Source organism: Limulus polyphemus, unplaced genomic scaffold (genome assembly GCF_000517525.1).
Source record: "Limulus polyphemus unplaced genomic scaffold, Limulus_polyphemus-2.1.2 Scaffold121, whole genome shotgun sequence".
In the NCBI taxonomy this organism is placed as follows: Eukaryota; Metazoa; Arthropoda; class Merostomata; order Xiphosura; family Limulidae; genus Limulus; species Limulus polyphemus.
The window spans coordinates 292,480-309,446 of record NW_013665731.1 but is presented as its reverse complement, the minus strand read 5'-3'; the positions used below and the strand labels follow the sequence as shown (position 1 = coordinate 309,446).

At 31.6% G+C, this 16,967-nt stretch overlaps 1 protein-coding gene across 1 annotated transcript; it reads left to right on the top strand.

The window, feature by feature from the left end:
* Positions 1 to 4,230: 4,230 nt before the first annotated feature.
* On the top strand, positions 4,231 to 14,998 carry LOC106472541 (transmembrane emp24 domain-containing protein 7-like). The gene is made up of 3 exons (XM_013933196.2): positions 4,231 to 4,538; positions 7,415 to 7,660; positions 13,590 to 14,998. The coding sequence occupies exons 1-3, from the start codon at positions 4,365 to 4,367 to the stop codon at positions 13,803 to 13,805; spliced, it is 636 nt and encodes a 211-aa protein (XP_013788650.1). The 5' UTR covers positions 4,231 to 4,364; the 3' UTR covers positions 13,806 to 14,998.
* The last annotated feature ends 1,969 nt before the right edge of the window (positions 14,999 to 16,967 follow it).

Sequence of the window (16,967 nt, the reverse complement as noted above, 5' to 3'; positions counted from 1 at the left end):
ACCTAAAAAGGTTAGAACTATTAACAAATCATTTAACTTCAGTGGATTCTCATCAGACATTAGTATTTTTACGTAAAATATTACATAACGTCACGGTAGGAAAACCCGGTGTGTGTAGCTGATAAATAATGAAGGACAAAGCTAGCTAGCTTCCCGTTAAGCGAATTATACCTACGCCAACTCGTAATTAACTCGCTCATTGTGAACCTTCAATAAGATATCAAGGAAGTTCCAGACTAGAAAGAAGACTCTATATTGCTTGTAAAATTTTTGTATATAAATCATTGTGTGTAATAACTATTTGCAATAACTATTATTGTAAATTATATTGTTGTCTGTATATTAAAACATATTTGTGTTAAGAAAGAAAACTATGCGTATCAATCTTGTTGGCAAAAATCATAAACTGACTATATATCGAATTTTTCTTAACTACTCAATCCAAAGTATAATTTGACTACTGAATTTAAATTTATCAGTTAACTCAATTTCAGACTATTTGAAATTCTAATACGTAACAATAAATTGGGGTGCTCAAGCTCGAGTTGTTTGAGTTTACTCTGCCAAATAAGGGTGTATCATTGTTGTTGGGAAACGGTTTGGATGGGGGAAATTTGTTGCCAAACCTTAAATGGTTAACGAGCCAATCACTGTTTCATCTAAGGATGATGATGTTGTTGAGGATAATCCCGATGTGTTTCCCTCGTGTGCTGTGACTCGACCTCAGGCTAAGAAATTAAGCCAAAAACAAAAGACAGACGTGGATTCAGATTCAGATTTACTCCAATGTTATAGATTTCTCTTAGACATTCTTTAGATCCGACGAGTATCTTGTAGTTAATTGTCCTACTGATGATTACTCGGTGAGGGACAACAATGGACATGAGGGATCTGATTAGCCTAGTGAGGGTCCATTTACTAAAAGAAAACTGATCACTGAACAAGAAAAAGATCTGCAGATCTCTTCATTATTTAAATATGCACTTTCAAAAGATGAACTGGAGAAAGTTCCAAATGGTTATTTTTTCAAAAATGGCGTGCTTATGAGGAATTGGAGACCACCAGATCTGCCAGCTTCAGAGGACTAGGCTACTGTTTATCAAATCGTTGTTCCCAAAGCATATCGTTCTGAAATATTGAAAATTGCCCATGAACTCCCCATGGGAGGACATTTAGGTGTCAACAAGACATGTGACAAAATTATGAGACATTTCTTTTGGCCAAAAATTAGGCAAGACGTTTCTCAGTTTTGTAAAACTTGTCATACCTATAATAAAATTTGTAATAAGTCCTATCTCAGCTTTCCACGTACATACGCATACTACTCTCCTCACTTATAGATTCACCCTCAACTTGCAAACACTCGCCAGTATTTTCTTCCCTTAAAATTGATAAAAATGGTACCACTTATTCTTCAGTCGTGCCAGAAAAAAACAATCGCATCCTTCGCCTTAATGGGTAAGTGTTAGAAATATGAATTTTTGTTACTAGCTTTTTTAATTAAAAAAATAAATTAGGCCTGGATTGTAATTTTAAAAAATAAAATAAAGAGTGGTACGTGAGCCTGAAACATTTGAGAACCACTAATCTATGCCATTGATGTAAATCAAAAAGCTCAAAGGTCCTAAGACTGATTAATCTCGGTTTACTGGACTCCATTTAAAACAAACCCTTTACTTTCTTCCATCCAGCCACTGTTCTATCCAATTAGCTGAATTTGAAAATCCAGATACACCAAATCTACACCCTTACCCTCACCTACATAAACAATAATCTTTTCAAATAATGTCAAAAGATTTGTAAGATAAGATTTCCCCTAAATTAAACCATGTTAACTATCCAATAAAATTCTAAACTTTGTTAAATGACTTCACAGAGCATATTTTATCAGACTTTCCAAAACTTTTTCCACAACTGATGTAAGGCTAATAGGCTTATAATTACTGGGACACATTTTATCACCTCCCTTGAAAAGAGGAGTAATATTAGCCACTTTCCAATCATCTGGCACCTAAATACTATTCAAGGACTTACAAAAATAGTAGCAATTGGCTAAAAATTCCAATCCTTAACCTCCTTCAAAACCTTTGGGAAAATATTATCTGACCCGAGAGCTATATTATCCTATAAAGTTCCCAATTTGTTCTTAACCAGCTCACAATTAGTGTGATCATCTTGTTCGATCTTGTTTCCACCTAATAACTGTTCAAGATGACAGATATTGCTTAAAATCTTCCTCAGTAAAAACTGACGAAAAAGCATAATTCAATGACCCAGCCAATTCATAATCATCAGATACGAGCTTTCCTTTATCATCCATCAAAGGGCATACTCCAATCCTAGCATTTTGCTTACTCGAAATGTATTTTCAAAAATTTTTACTGTTAAATTTTACATTTTCAACCAACCTTTTTTCATACATCCTTTTTGATGTCCTAATTTCCTGTTTGACCAACTCTCTTGATCTTTTATAATCGTCTAAATCTTCCGCCATACCAGCCAATTTAAATTTCTTAAAGTTGTGATGTTTTTCCTTAATTTTATTCCTTATACCCTTCGTGAGCCAAACTGGATTTTTCTTACAGCCATCTTTTTCGTTCTATAAGGAACACGTTTATCTTGAATATTTAAAAAGAAATTCCACATTTGATCAATGTTTCCAAGTAACTTAGCTGCCCAGTTCACAAGAGATGATTCTTGTCGCATCCCTCCAAAATTTGTTTTTTGAAATGTGTAACTAAAATATCATTATTCCCGATCTCCTTATGCAGCAAAACATCGAACCTAATAGAACAATGATCACTGACACCCAGATGTTTCCCAGTTTCCACCCTCTTAACCATTTCTATATTAGAAGGTAACAATAAATCTAAAATAGCATTATTTCTAGTATGTTCTTTGACAAATTGGTGAAGAAAACCACCTTGAACAGTTTCCAGAAACCTTTCTCCCTCATGGTTTGACTTTAACGTTTCTCAGTCTATATGGCTGAAATTAAATTCACCCATAATTATGGCCTCATTAGCAGCTGAAATCTTTATCTCACTGTAACGTTTCTCATTAATTTCATCAGTCCAATCTGGTGGTCTGTAACAAATTCCCACAACAAGCCTTTTCCTTTATATCTACTAATAGAAACTCAAATAGATTCAATCTCCTTGCTCTTATCTTTGATATCCTCAACTTGAACAAGATGTAACTCAAATCTTTCATATATAGCAATTACTTCCCTTCTCTTTAGTACTCTATCCCTATCAAATAACCTATAACCTTGTATTTCAAAGAAATTCTTTTCATCAAAATTGTCTACGTCTAACCATGTTTCTGTTATTCCCATTATAACAAAAACCTCCATTCCTATCAGCACCCTAAAGTCATCTATTTAATTTTTTATATATACATCTAAGTTCTAGCATTATAATAGCAACAATTAACCCTACCATTAGAACTGCTTTTATATTTAGTTCCTATGCTAAACTTTTCTCTACATCTTATTTTTTTCTGCATTTAGTCTATCCTGGCGCTCACCATTGTCTAGTACTAGTTACAGATTTACCTATGATATAGTGAACAACTCATCCACTCTAAACCTAGCATCTAATTTTAATAATCTTCACAAGATGTTTTGGTGACATTCATTTAATTCTTTAAGTTTAAGAACACGGAGCTTTAAAACTTTTTAGTAGTTGAAGAATCACTAACCATGATATTAAATACTTTCAAAAGCGATGGCTGTAAGATGAACGTAGTGTTTTCTTCTTACTAATTTCTTTACACATCTTAATGAAGTTTGTCTTGTTTTTGTTGTACTTTTAGAACAAAGCTACACAATAGGCCATCTGCGCTCTTTTTACCACGGGGATTCCGAAGAAAATCAGTATGTTCTTCTCTGTTTTTGAACCTGACAAAAAATCAACAAAAAACGTTCTCACATATATTAGTGAATAAAAAAAAGTTTAATAAATAAACATTATAAATAAATATATATATCCAACGATGTTTTCGTTAAAAAATGATCCCCTTAATTGTAAGCAGTATTTGAGAAATTAAAGCATGATAAAAATTAGGTTTTGAGGCACAGTTATTAAAATATCGTTATCAAATAACACTAACTATGAGATTTACAATTTTATGTTTTATTTGCAAATCATAATATTTTTAAAGAAATTATTTCGATAAGAAATTTGTAGGTGGCATTGTACTGTAGTTATTTTTATTTTATTTTTATGTGTGTGCGTGTGTACTGAAGGGACACGTAGGAAGACGAACAAAATTTAAAATAGTTTAAAAAACAGTCTAAGTCGATTCTTTGGTTTATAGGAAAATAATTGTTGCAAGACTATTTAAAATTTTAATGCTTAAAGATGAGCCGTGTAATTAATTTGAATCACAATATGTATTTAGTTTATTTGTTATGGTATTTTAATCTTATGTTGTCAGTAAGCGCTGTTGAATTGACTTTTGAATTGCCCGATAATGCCAAGCAATGCTTTTACGAGGAAGTAACAGAAGGGACTTTGTCCACGGTAGAGTTTCAAGTACGTACTTTTGTTTGAAGTTTTTCATTGGGCCTTTAAGTATATATATATATTTAAAATATCAACGAAAATTGTTTTTATTTAAGGATTGCGTTTTGAAAGTCACCCCAACTGGCATAAGTCTAGCCTAGCCATACTGATATTAATAATATTACTGATAGTAATGGTAAGACTATAGCCTATAGTAATTTACTATAGTATATAGGTTAGCTGAGTCTTAGATTGGCATTTATAATGTTTTTTTATTTATATGATCAGGTAAGCAAAAACTGAAAAAGTTAGTTTACTTTTCATAAGTTATAAGCATGTTTGACACATGAATTAAGCTTTGGCTTAAGGTACGCTCACATACAATGTAAGCTACGCTTAGTGTAATACTAAGAGAAAGTCGGTGTAAAATTTTAATAACGTTAAAGATTGTGAACTTCTTACTCTTAGTCTTCCCCTTAGGCAAATTAGCAAGAAGTTAAAATACTGAAAAATAATATTTTTTTAATAATTTCATGTACTAAAACTATCATATTTATGAGCTGTGTGCTTTAAGTGGATTGGACAGGATAGATGATAAATGCTTTTTGAAGTTCTTGAGTAATAATATTATTTTAAGTTATGAATTATGGAAATAGAAAGATATCAGGATACCACTGAAACAACAAAGAAGAATGGAAATAAGTACATAAACCAGAAATCAATATTAAATATGGGACTAATTGAGACATTTGAAAAAAAAAAGGGAATGAATTGTGTATTTTTTTAGGGGCACAAAAAGTTACAAAAATTAATGAAAAATGTCAAAAAAGAAATAATTTTATGGTATAACAAATAGTGCTAAAATGAAAAAAAAAATGAGTAGAGAATAAAAAGCAACATGAAGAAACATTGAAAAAAAAGCTACAATGAAATAAAAAACAAAAGGGTAAGCCTAAAAAACAATTGAAACTAGATAAACTTACAAAATATGAAAACAAAAAGACAAAGAATACTACCAAAAATCCATAACAGAAAAAAATTTAAAGGAAACCTAGTAAGTGTCATTAACAAATTCAGATAACTTAGTTACACAATCCAAAAACAGAACAAATATATTGTAACTTACTGATAAGGGAAAGAATACATGAATACCACCATAAAAAATAAAACCTTACATTAACTACAGAGATTATAGAAAATAAACACAAAAACTACAAATTATATACAAACATGCCAAATAATAAACACCAAGTTATCAGAAAATCTAAACATTAAAACTATCTCATTTGATTCTTAAATAATTAAAAGATGAAAATACAGAAAAATATTTTGTCAAGAAGTTCACCATAAAACACAGAAATACTCAGCATGTAAAGTTTCACATACAAAACTAGAAAAATCAGATAAAAACAAACTACAGGTTAAGATAAACAAATGATCTTGTAGAGTAAACTAAATAAAATAGCCCTTAGTGAAATTGCTTGATTTGATAATATAAATAACAAAAAAACATGTTACAAATACACACAGTTGCTAAGAAGTACACTTACAAGGAAACACGATTGGAGATAGAAACAATAATAGACTATTACAATTACATGAGAGAAGTAATTAGTGAAACTGCTAAACAAACAAAAAGAAGGGGATCTACACAGTTGATATTAATAAAAAAAATTTAGAAAATGAAGAATGTGTAGAGAAGTGAGAAATTTTACTAAAACATGTAAAAGAGCTTCAGGAACATTAATAAAAATGCCAATAACACATTAAAATCAGGTAGCAATATAATAACATTGTTGGAAAGCATACACAATATTACAGGACAGTTGCATACACTACATAGTAATAACTTGATAAATGAAGAAACAAAAATGTGAAGGCAAATAAAAAACACCAACTAGAAACAAAAAGATCACTTTTCATCTCGTATATTAAAATATTTAGAGAAAAACATTAACATTGTTAAAACAAATTAAAATGCTTAATGAGCAGTATAATAATTGCATACACAAAACCACGAATACAATAAAAATAACCATAAAATATTACAAAAATGTATTATTTATAACATTTAAACTATTTTCTGTGTAAACAATGAGTTAAGAAAAAAGATAAATCATATATTCAAATTGTTATTAATCTGAAAATGGAAATAAAAGCTAACAAGACAACATGTACCAAAGTATACAGGAAAACTATCATACAGGGAAAGGCCATAAAAAGACAAAAAAAAACACAAGTAAGAAACAACAGAAAAAGAGAAAATAAATAGTTGAGAAACATCTTAAGAAAAACTAAAGATAAATATGACAGAATAACCTATTAATAAATAAAGTATCTAAAGGAAAAAGTGGTGTCCGAATATGGAACTTAGCTTATTTTATTTACGATACATATAACTTACTTTAAGAATGTTAGTACTTAATAGTAGGGACCGACAAGGATTCCAAATAATTCACATGCTGATAAACCACCCTATCATATTCCTAAGCAATAAACCGACCATTCAAAGTATTGATTATGATATATTAGTAGAACCACATAATCCATTGCCATTAATATAACCATAGTGTTCAGATAGTTTCTTGATACTGCTTTGTTTACATAGTAACATTTTGTTGCAGTTTGGTATTAATGAAGAATTTGAAAGTCTGCATATGTTTAAGATCAGTTTAGAAATTTCAGATATTCATATTAGATATGTATTACAAACTAATGTCTTTCTTTTAACAAGTTTTCAAATACATTATCTATCTGTATGCATTATAAAATTGCATGAATTTAAAGAGAGTGTTGAAAAATGATCTGTAGTCTAATAATAGTAATATAGGTACTGTATTTGTCTTAGTTTAGTAATAATAAAATTAATAATGTAGATACTACGTTGGTTTGTATTTTTTTTACAGGTTGTGACAGGTGGTCAATATGATGTAGATATGAGTCTAGAATCACCAAAGAAAGAGATTTTATATAAAGGAATTAAGAAGCAGTTTGACAGTTTTACCTGGACAGCTGCCCAGACAGGTGTTTACACTGTGTGCTTCAGTAATGAATTTTCAACTTTCAGTCATAAGCTGGTATACATGGACTTTCAAGTGGGGGATGAAAAACCCCTTCCAGGGATAGAGGAGCATTTGTCTGCCATGACAAAGGTTAGTATAGACAATTCAAATTAATTTGTTTAGATCATCACATTTCTATTAAATTGAGGACTGAGGTTAAATAGAAGTAAAATGCCTACTTTATTTTCATGCCATTTTTCAAGTTTTTAATGCTCAGTAAGTCAGATCAAGGGTTACAAGTATGCATGTTCCACAAACAGTGGTGGTGATAACTTCTGGTAAGTCCCACTAGGATAAACTCTTTCCTATCAAACTTATGCTGAAGTGTGAGTCTTGTTACTTGTTTATCCCAAAATAATCCCCAAACTTGTTGTGTATCCATCATACTAATCAGATTTTGAAGTGGTTTATTATCATGGAAGTTATCATTCAGTAGTAATAATAAGTTGCACATAAACTATTCTAATAATGTAATTTCTGATATGGTACTCTCTCACATAAATAGCTATTCTTGTTCAGTGCTGCCCTCTATATGCAAAAATGTGTTTTTTTTTGCATGTCACAAGCCATGAAGCTTTCACCTAACTTTGAATTGACTGTTTCAAATGTGTGTCACATGCAAATCATTATGTGACAACCCTCCTCTAATAAGAGTGTGACACACACTCTTGACATGTGACTCAGGCCTATCTCAGTTTTATTTTAGAAATGTTTCACAGTATATTCCCCTTCTCATGACATTGTTTCATGATGATCTTTTTGTCTCTCTTTTGAAAGTGGTTGCTTGCAAGCTTCTACCTATAGAGGCTTTAATTCTTTTTGCCTTAGCTTACTATCAAGCAGATTTTCTTCCTGATTTTATGTCATTCACATCTCTGTTAATCCTATCCATTTTATCCCTACCTAGTTTTTTATCTTTGTTTTACCTTATCTACTCTCCTAAAGGTAATGTTTACCTTCCACCTCACTTCTTCGGTATTCCACTTATATTTAGGAATTTTTGTAGGATACCTCCTCCACCTTCCTTCCATATTGGGTGGGGGGGGGTGCCTTCTTTAGTTCCTTCCTTCCACACGTGGCTTCTTTGCTTTGGGGATCTTCTAGGGTGGGACACTACTGTTTGTTAACCATCCACTGCTAATAGGGACTTACAATCAGTTCTTTTTCTCGGTCCATTTTTTTGGGGTACTCCTGTACATTAAATATCACATGGGGTATATTCAATTTTGTTTGGTTACTCTTTTCTTTCATTGTGAGATATTATTAGCTTTATTCATATTACATGTTCAGCACCTTCCCATCCTTTACCTTTATCTACAGGTTTTTTTCATTCATTTTGTATGCTTGATGCTGATTGGGGTTATGGATCAATTGGTCTCACCTCAATCACTTCTTGATCAAATCTGGAAATTTTTTAAATATTCAAGATAAACGTATTCCTTATAGAAAGAAAAGGATGGCTGTAAGTAAAAATCCAGTTTGGCTCACAAAGGGTATAAGGAATAAAATTAAGGAAAAGCATCACAAACTTTAATAAATTTAAATTAGCTGGTACGTCAGAATATTTAGACAATTATAGAAGATAAAGAGAGTTGGTCAAACAGGAAATTAGGACATCAAAAAGGATGTATGAAAAAGAGGTTGTGTAGTCTTTGATTACATTTGGGTTGGCTGTTTCTGACTGAGAATGGCCACAGCGCACATTCTAACCTTTAGTTTTTTCACCACATGATTCAGTACCAGTTTTGTCCATTGACCTTTGGACTTGTTTTGGTTCCATATGTCTTTTGTAGGGCAGTCTGTGTTTTATGCAACTTCCACATTTTGGGGGATTTTACCTACACCATTCATTGGATGTCTAGCTTCAGTTAGCTCCTTCCAAATGGGGTAATCTTAACATACTCCTCTACTCCTTACACAGTCAGCTTGAGCAGTTGAATTTTCCAGTTGGATCAGTTTTTTCCTGTTACATACCTCACATTCTAGTCTCTTTGGGGTGTGTATTTTTAAACACCCCATCCATCCTCCTCCTCAAATACATTCAAAGGAGTTTTCTGTTATCCAAGCCTTTATTTTGGGTTTTCTCTTAAATTTCATTCTTCCCTCTTTGTCTGTAACTGTTAATAGTTGAACATAACCCCCATAATGTCTGATTTAACGCTTCCTCCCCTTCTCTTGGAATGTTTCTTTTCCCTGATTCTCATCTCCAAATGTGGGGTGTGGGGTTCGATCAGTAGGAAGCTTCTGGACAATGGTCTACAGATGAAAGGTCTTATCACCTTCACACCCTAGCACTTCCACCAGTCCAAGATACTTTAGTTCACTATCTTCCTCTTGTCTGGATTTGACTAATCATGTTTCATTTTGACTTTTTGAAGGTCATGGCTTATATCACTCACCAGGAGGACACTCATTCTTGTTCCCTTTGTGGTAAACAGCGGATTTCCTTTTTTGAACCCATACACTTGACATGTGGCTCCTGGAGGTTTGTGTTACAGGTGCTCCTCAGTCCTCGTTGCTAATCGACTTTCCAGTCCTGTCACACTTCCTCCTAAGGAGTGACCTCTCAATCTTCCTAATTTTTTATGGCTCTGCCTCCTGTGGGATACTCCTCCACTTGAAGTTTTTGAATATTTTATCACTTCCCAGTTAGTTACCTTTTTTGGTCTTTGGTTCATCATCCTCTTACCCTGGATGTTGTTAAGTTCAAACAGGTTTACATCCAGTTTATAACATTAGTTTTTCTCATTACATCAGTCTTGTTCCCCAAGTTTTTGTTCATCCATATCACTCTGGTTCAGGTCTTTCTGATTGATCTTTCCTGGCTAGCACTGCTGTGGTTTTCTCAGATGTTTTGGCTTGATTTGTTTATTTTCTTCTGGATCAATTTTATTAACCTACATTTTAGTGGCTCATGTAGTATATTTCTTTTGACTTTTTCGTTTCTTACCATCTTCCACATTTTTTCTCAGTGGGATCCAGATGAACTTCTCTGTCCTGTACATGCTGTGGGTTGCTTCATTATTTTCAATGCTTCTTTCCATTGCATCCATTTCCTGTGGTTTCCATCCCTTACTCCACTTCTTTGTCTGTGATTTATTTTCCCTTCCTCACTTACCTATTGGGTTTGGATGGTCATTCGGTTGACTTTTTATTCCTTGTCTCCTTCTTCCCGTCATCACTTTCTGGTGTCTTCACTCCAATTATGCACCTTCCCTTTTCCTTGCATGTCTACCCTGTCATCCGTTGGAGGTACTTTGTCTTTTTGAGCACTGGGACTACACCTCATATGTTCATCTCCCATTCTCCACTTTGGGTAGCTGTTTCTTCCATGTCAGTGTACTGTCATCCATCCTTCACTCTTTAGTGAGACTCTGACTGGGTAAGTTACCTTTTAGTATATATATATATATACCTTTTATTTATCAGGAGCATGTTCCTCTTTTTCTTTCTGGTTCCTGTTCTGTGGCGAGTGTTGCCTGTCTAGATATACTTAAACTAGTCAAATCCACTCTCTAAAACCATGTCAACTTACATATTATGATTTCCATGGCCAAAAAATGCACACTGCTGAGATGGGGTGTTCAACAAGATCGCTTGTAGGTTTATCCTCGCGATATGTTTGCTTCATTAGTTTGCCTATCCCGGACCATACTCACCCATGGACTACATGGGAAAAGCAGAAGGGGATAGCTGTTAAATAAATCGGTATGGTCTGCTTTTCAAAATAAGGTTTCGTGGTCACCCATTGCAATGTCTCATGTGTTGTCATTCCTCCGGACTCTCCACTGTGCTTTCTCCCCCCTTTTCTTCTAGTGGAGTTTGAGAGTCCTTACCACTTTCCAGTTCTGATGATACGATCCTCATCATACCCCCTTGTGGATGTTGGTTCCAAGCGGTATGAGTTTTGGATGTAGTTGACTTGCTGTGTAAGGTCCGTCTTGCCCTAACCACTCTGCACCTGGGGGCATATCCATTTAAACTTACCCACTTTTATGTTTTCCTGATTTGAGTTTAATGAATATCGTATGGTTAGGATGCCTATCTTGCCATAGTTTTCTCCCACTTGGATGTGCTCCTCCATCTTTCTGCCCGAATACGCGACATATTTCCACAATGGGAGAAGAGTATACCTAGTACAGAAGTGGTGCAATCTCCCACATATGATCTTCTACCACGAGGATCTACTCTTTGAGAGTGTTGTATAGGATATTTTCAAAGGATGCTTCTTTTTTTCTTTCCCTTGAACAGATCCCTCCACCTTTTCAATGTGGGATTCTAGCTATTTATCTGAGAAAAGGTAATTTATTGTATCGGAAGTTGTAATTTTCCTATACTGAAAATGTATTTCCGATAGGTATTTACCTCCCCCTCACTCTTCCTCCCCACTGAAAATCGGTGCTTCCATTTTCACCCAATCTTCAAAGTGATAGTTCGGTAGAATTGAATAGAGGGAGTCACATGCGTCAAGAAAGTGTGTCGCACTCTTATTGGTGGAAGATTGTCACATGATTATTTGCATGGGTGGGAGCTTCAAGGCTTGTGGCATGGGAAAAAATGTTTTTGCATATATAAGGCAGTACTGAACAAATATAGCTATTTATGTGAAAGAAGATAAGTACCTATCGGAAATACATTTTCAGTACAGCAAAATTATAACATTTGTGTATATATAATGTACTTTAAAGCACTTGTCTGCAATGTAAATTTAAAATTCATATAGTTTGAACTTTTAGAGTAGTTGTAGCTTTAATATACGGTTTATCTTCCAACTTTAATCTTACAAACCATAGTACACAAGGTTACAGAACATAAACTAACTGGAAATGAATCTCTTATTCATCTCTAAAGCAAAAATTAAAAAATGTTTAATTTTATTATTATTCATATTTTTCAAAGCATAAGTTTTAAGTGCCTGATAATTTTCTGTTGCAGATTTATTTCCTTTTGCTCTTTAAAATTAATTTTGGTTAACAAGTGAATAATATGAATGGGATTATTTAAACAAAATATTATGAATAGGAAAGGAAAATGTAGACCAGATATGTAAATGCTAATCACTAATATTTTTATAAATGGTACAATGTTTTTTGCTACAACAAAATACATTTTATATGAAATATTTAACACCATTTCCAAAAACTAGAGGCCAGTGCAAGAAATTATTACATATAAAGAGAGTTGATGTTTAGTAGCAAACATTACTTTATCCACCATAATACAGTAATTTCATAAGATTTTTCTTAATATATCATAAAATGAGATAGTAAATAGCTGTAACAGGACCAAAATACAGTAATTGTAACAATTTGGTGAAACTTTTGTTTCATTTTGGTTCTCATTTAATATTATAACTACTTTTTTGTCTATTATTAAATATAATAATGCATTAACCACAAATATTTTGATGTTTTGTATCATTAATGAACTTATTTCAACTTCAGGAATTTCCTGTGGGTTTTATTTTGTTTATTGAAATGCCCCCAGAAACTCTTGTTTACTTTAAAATCAATTGGTGCTAGGTATAATAAGAATAATGCACTAGCCATTGAAAGAGATGAAATTTTATTTTGAAAACTATGTATATCATAATTTTCAAGATTATGGTACACATCAGCATTTACAATGTAGTAACAAACAATACAGTATATTGCACAAAAATATCAGTATAGTAACTCAAAAAGTTAGTGTGGCCATAGATTCTCCAAAAGTAAAGCTGTATTTGTAGTTAAGGAATAATATGGTCAACATTGACTTGCAACATTTTGACTGGAATGTTAACAAATTTTCATCCCTCTATTTTTTTTAACTCTTAGAAGTGTGTATGGCAACTGAAGGAATCAATATGAGTAGACTCTCTAAATATTCATTGGATATGGGGTGTTTTCTAAAACAATAACCACATTTTTACAGATTTTATAAGTTTTAATTAGTTTTTTCCTCTAAAGACTTTGCTGCAACCCAAACTTTTTCTTTAATTATTATATGTTTACTTTATAGTTGTCATTAATTTTTTCAGATGGAATCTTCATGCTCCCATGTTCATGAGAATTTAAACACAGTTATTGATTACCAAACACATCATAGATTACGGGAAGCTCAAGGTAGAAAGTTTGCAGAGGATTTGAATACCAGAGTAATGTTCTGGTCCATTGGTGAAACCTTGGCCATTCTCTGTATTGCCGTTGGTCAAATCATCATTTTAAAGAATTTCTTCACTGAAAAAAAGACTTAGTTTTACAGGAAATTTTAAGTTCATTTTTATATTAAAATGTGACATACTGCCACAGTATTTATTGCTGGAATGAGAGTTAGTCTGTGAAGAAGATTATGGTACATCTATCTGTATAAGAATTATAGTATGGTCTTGTGTGATAGTGAATTTTATGAATTGGAGGTTGTAGACTTACTTACATTTAAGATTGATAAATGTATGTAAGGTAGTATATTTTTTGTTTTTCTCCACTTGCTTTAGAACTCGTTCTTCTAACTGACATGAAATTTCTTTTTAAATATATGGCACCCAGAGAGGTGCATCCCTCCCTTGATGCCAATATTGCACAATTGGATTAAAAAATTATAAAAAATAAACTTTTAGTCATTTTTCCACACATTTTGCAAAAACAAACACTGCAGTGTTGAAATTTATTCAATAAAAGTTATTTATTTAATTTTATAATCAGAAATTTTTAAAAAATTACATATTTTGATCTTAAGTTGATTTCATTGAGCTTAGAATGAAAACATTAGGGTTTGTAATTTCTTGAATTTTTTTTAGTGTAATACAGCACTCATAGGAAGAAAGTCAAAATAGTTTTGAACAAAACAGCAGTGATTTTAACCTTAATTTCAGTATGAATGTAGTTTTATCCAATCACTGTTTCTCAATCTTATTATCATGGTGTGATGTAATTGCCTACATCTCACCTTTGAGAAATCATAGGCTAGAGATCTCAACACATAGTTAAAGCTCTTTTTTTCTATTACTTTCAATCGTATAAGCTGATACAGCTTGTAGTGATGAAAATGTAGCTTAGTGATATGTTGCTAGAAGAAATGATGTTTGTGAACAACTTCCAACTCAGTTGCAATCCTGATTTTTTTAAAGCTTGTGAAAATCTTGCTTTATCATTTCATACTTCAGTTGAATTATGATGTTGCATTATGACAGGAAAAGAAGTGTTCTTTAAGGAACAAGGTGAGGTAGGCTTAGTTGGCTTATTTTGCATTCAACCATATCAAATTTTGTTTGGCCAAAAAGATTAATGTTTGTTAGTCTGTGCTTACATTGGGCCTTATTGGCTTAGCATTTGCTTGAATGAACAAAGAAAATAAAAATAAATGTATAAAATGTATATAAACAAATATAAAATGGATTTAAATTCAATGACGAGGAACCCACTTTGCAACTAATAATGGTTGGAGACGGCTTATATTAAAGTTTTTCTTCTTTACCCATCCAAGCCGTCTCCAACCATTATTAAATATAAAATGGGTTTAAAAGTTACATATGTTAAATAAAACCTACTGATTAACAATTAAAAAAATCAGCTTGCTTATAATTTTGCTTATTTTATGCTAATGATGATAAAAACAATGAAATTGCATATGGTGTTTTTTGAATCGAAACAAAGATAAAACTTAAAGTTTTATAAAACGAAAACTTTATAGCAAAGTTTTACAAGAGTATAAGAAGCTATAAAACTCTAATTGTAATCTACATTAAAGATATTTTTAATTTTCTTAAACATATCACAGTGAAATATTTCATAATTTTCTGGGCTGCAAATTGTACGGATGTTGCATATATAAAAAAAAATAAGATGTTTTATGAGCAGAAGCTACATAATCTGTACAAAGTTCATCTGAAGTTGTATGATATTTCATCCAGTAAATTATTTGCAATGCAATAAAACAAACCATACAACTGATGCATATCATTGATGGGCATTTTAGAATAAATACTACATAACTAAAGACAGAATTGATATGCTTTTATAACACCTTATTTTTTTTAATAATTCTTTAATTGTGTTTAACTTTTTGGTTTTGAGACTTGTTACAAGGCAGATTGAGTATTGTTAAAAGTGTAATTTTCATAGAAGTAGCAGAAACTGAATATAAAAGTGATGTGAAGATACCAATAGTTTGTTAATTTCATTTAATACTGAATCTTAGAATATTTAATAAAGTGCAATTTGCTTAACTACGAAAAGTTTTCTGAGAGTTTTGAAATCATTTCAACAAAATAATGGTGAAATAAATTTACTTTAAAATTGCATGAAAGATTAGAAGGTACAGGTAATATTAGAAATAAAGAGTAAAATCTTAAACTAGGAATTAGATTATTATAGTTTACAGAGAATGTGGATGAATATATGCTAAACTGTTAAATTAACTGTTAAAGTATCTTCATGCTCAAAACTTTATTATATTTATTTTTTCAGTAGACGTGTGCTAAAAGGGAGTTTTTTTTTGTTTTTTTTAAGTTTTAGATTTTAATGTTAAATCTAAACAATAACCTTAAGACTGATTGCAGTTTTAATTTACATTTAAGATACCTGCATTAATAACCTATTAAGTTATATTTTATTTTGTTTTTATGAAAGACAATAGTTTTGTCTAATAATTGTAATTATCAAATGTAATCCAGAATAACATTATTTAATATTAAATAATGACTTTTACTTAAATAAATATATTCTACGTAGCCTTGTCAGTAACAATTTAGTTTCATGTGCATAGTTTTTATTATCTTTAAAAATTCATAATGATTGAAATGCAAGCTTCATTTAGAATTTTCATGTTCTGTTGTTTTTTTTAATTCAGTAAACCGAAATTCTTCTGTAGCACCAAATGCAAAAACTTGCATTGTTAAAATTACCTCAATTTCCGTGAAATAACCATGATTCATTTGTGCTAAACTCTTTAAGTATATTTAAACCAGAGAATGAAATGTAAGTATAATTTTTACGTACACAACTAAAGTGTGTGTAGGTACTGTACACTGTCATAATTAAATGATTTTTGGGTGGATAGTATACTCTATCCTACTTCATTTTTTAAGCTTGACTCTTACATGAGGCCTAATGCATCTTTTTATTGTACAATATTAAAATGTTTGATAATGTGATTCAAGTTAAAATGTAATTCTGGCAATGTAAGTCATAAATATTTGAACAATAAATTGTTATATATTTATAGTAGCTTTTTTTAAACACCAAGCAACAAAGTTTGTCATCCTCAGAAAGGATCAATGGCAAATTTATGACTTTTTTTTTGGAGTGCACACCTTGTTTACCGAATTCAGATTAACATATGCAAATATTGAAAGCTACTAATTATAAAACATTTTACTATTATTATAAGTAATAAACATATATTTTTTTTTAATAAA

Bases quoted from the DNA above. Each gene is read 5' to 3' on its own strand.
- LOC106472541 (XM_013933196.2), top strand. From the start codon at position 4,365: ATGAGCCGTGTAATTAATTTGAATCACAATATGTATTTAGTTTATTTG. The intron at 4,539-7,414 runs GTACGTACTTTT...TTTTTTTTACAG, and splicing joins TGTCCACGGTAGAGTTTCAA to GTTGTGACAGGTGGTCAATA. The intron at 7,661-13,589 runs GTTAGTATAGAC...TAATTTTTTCAG, and splicing joins ATTTGTCTGCCATGACAAAG to ATGGAATCTTCATGCTCCCA.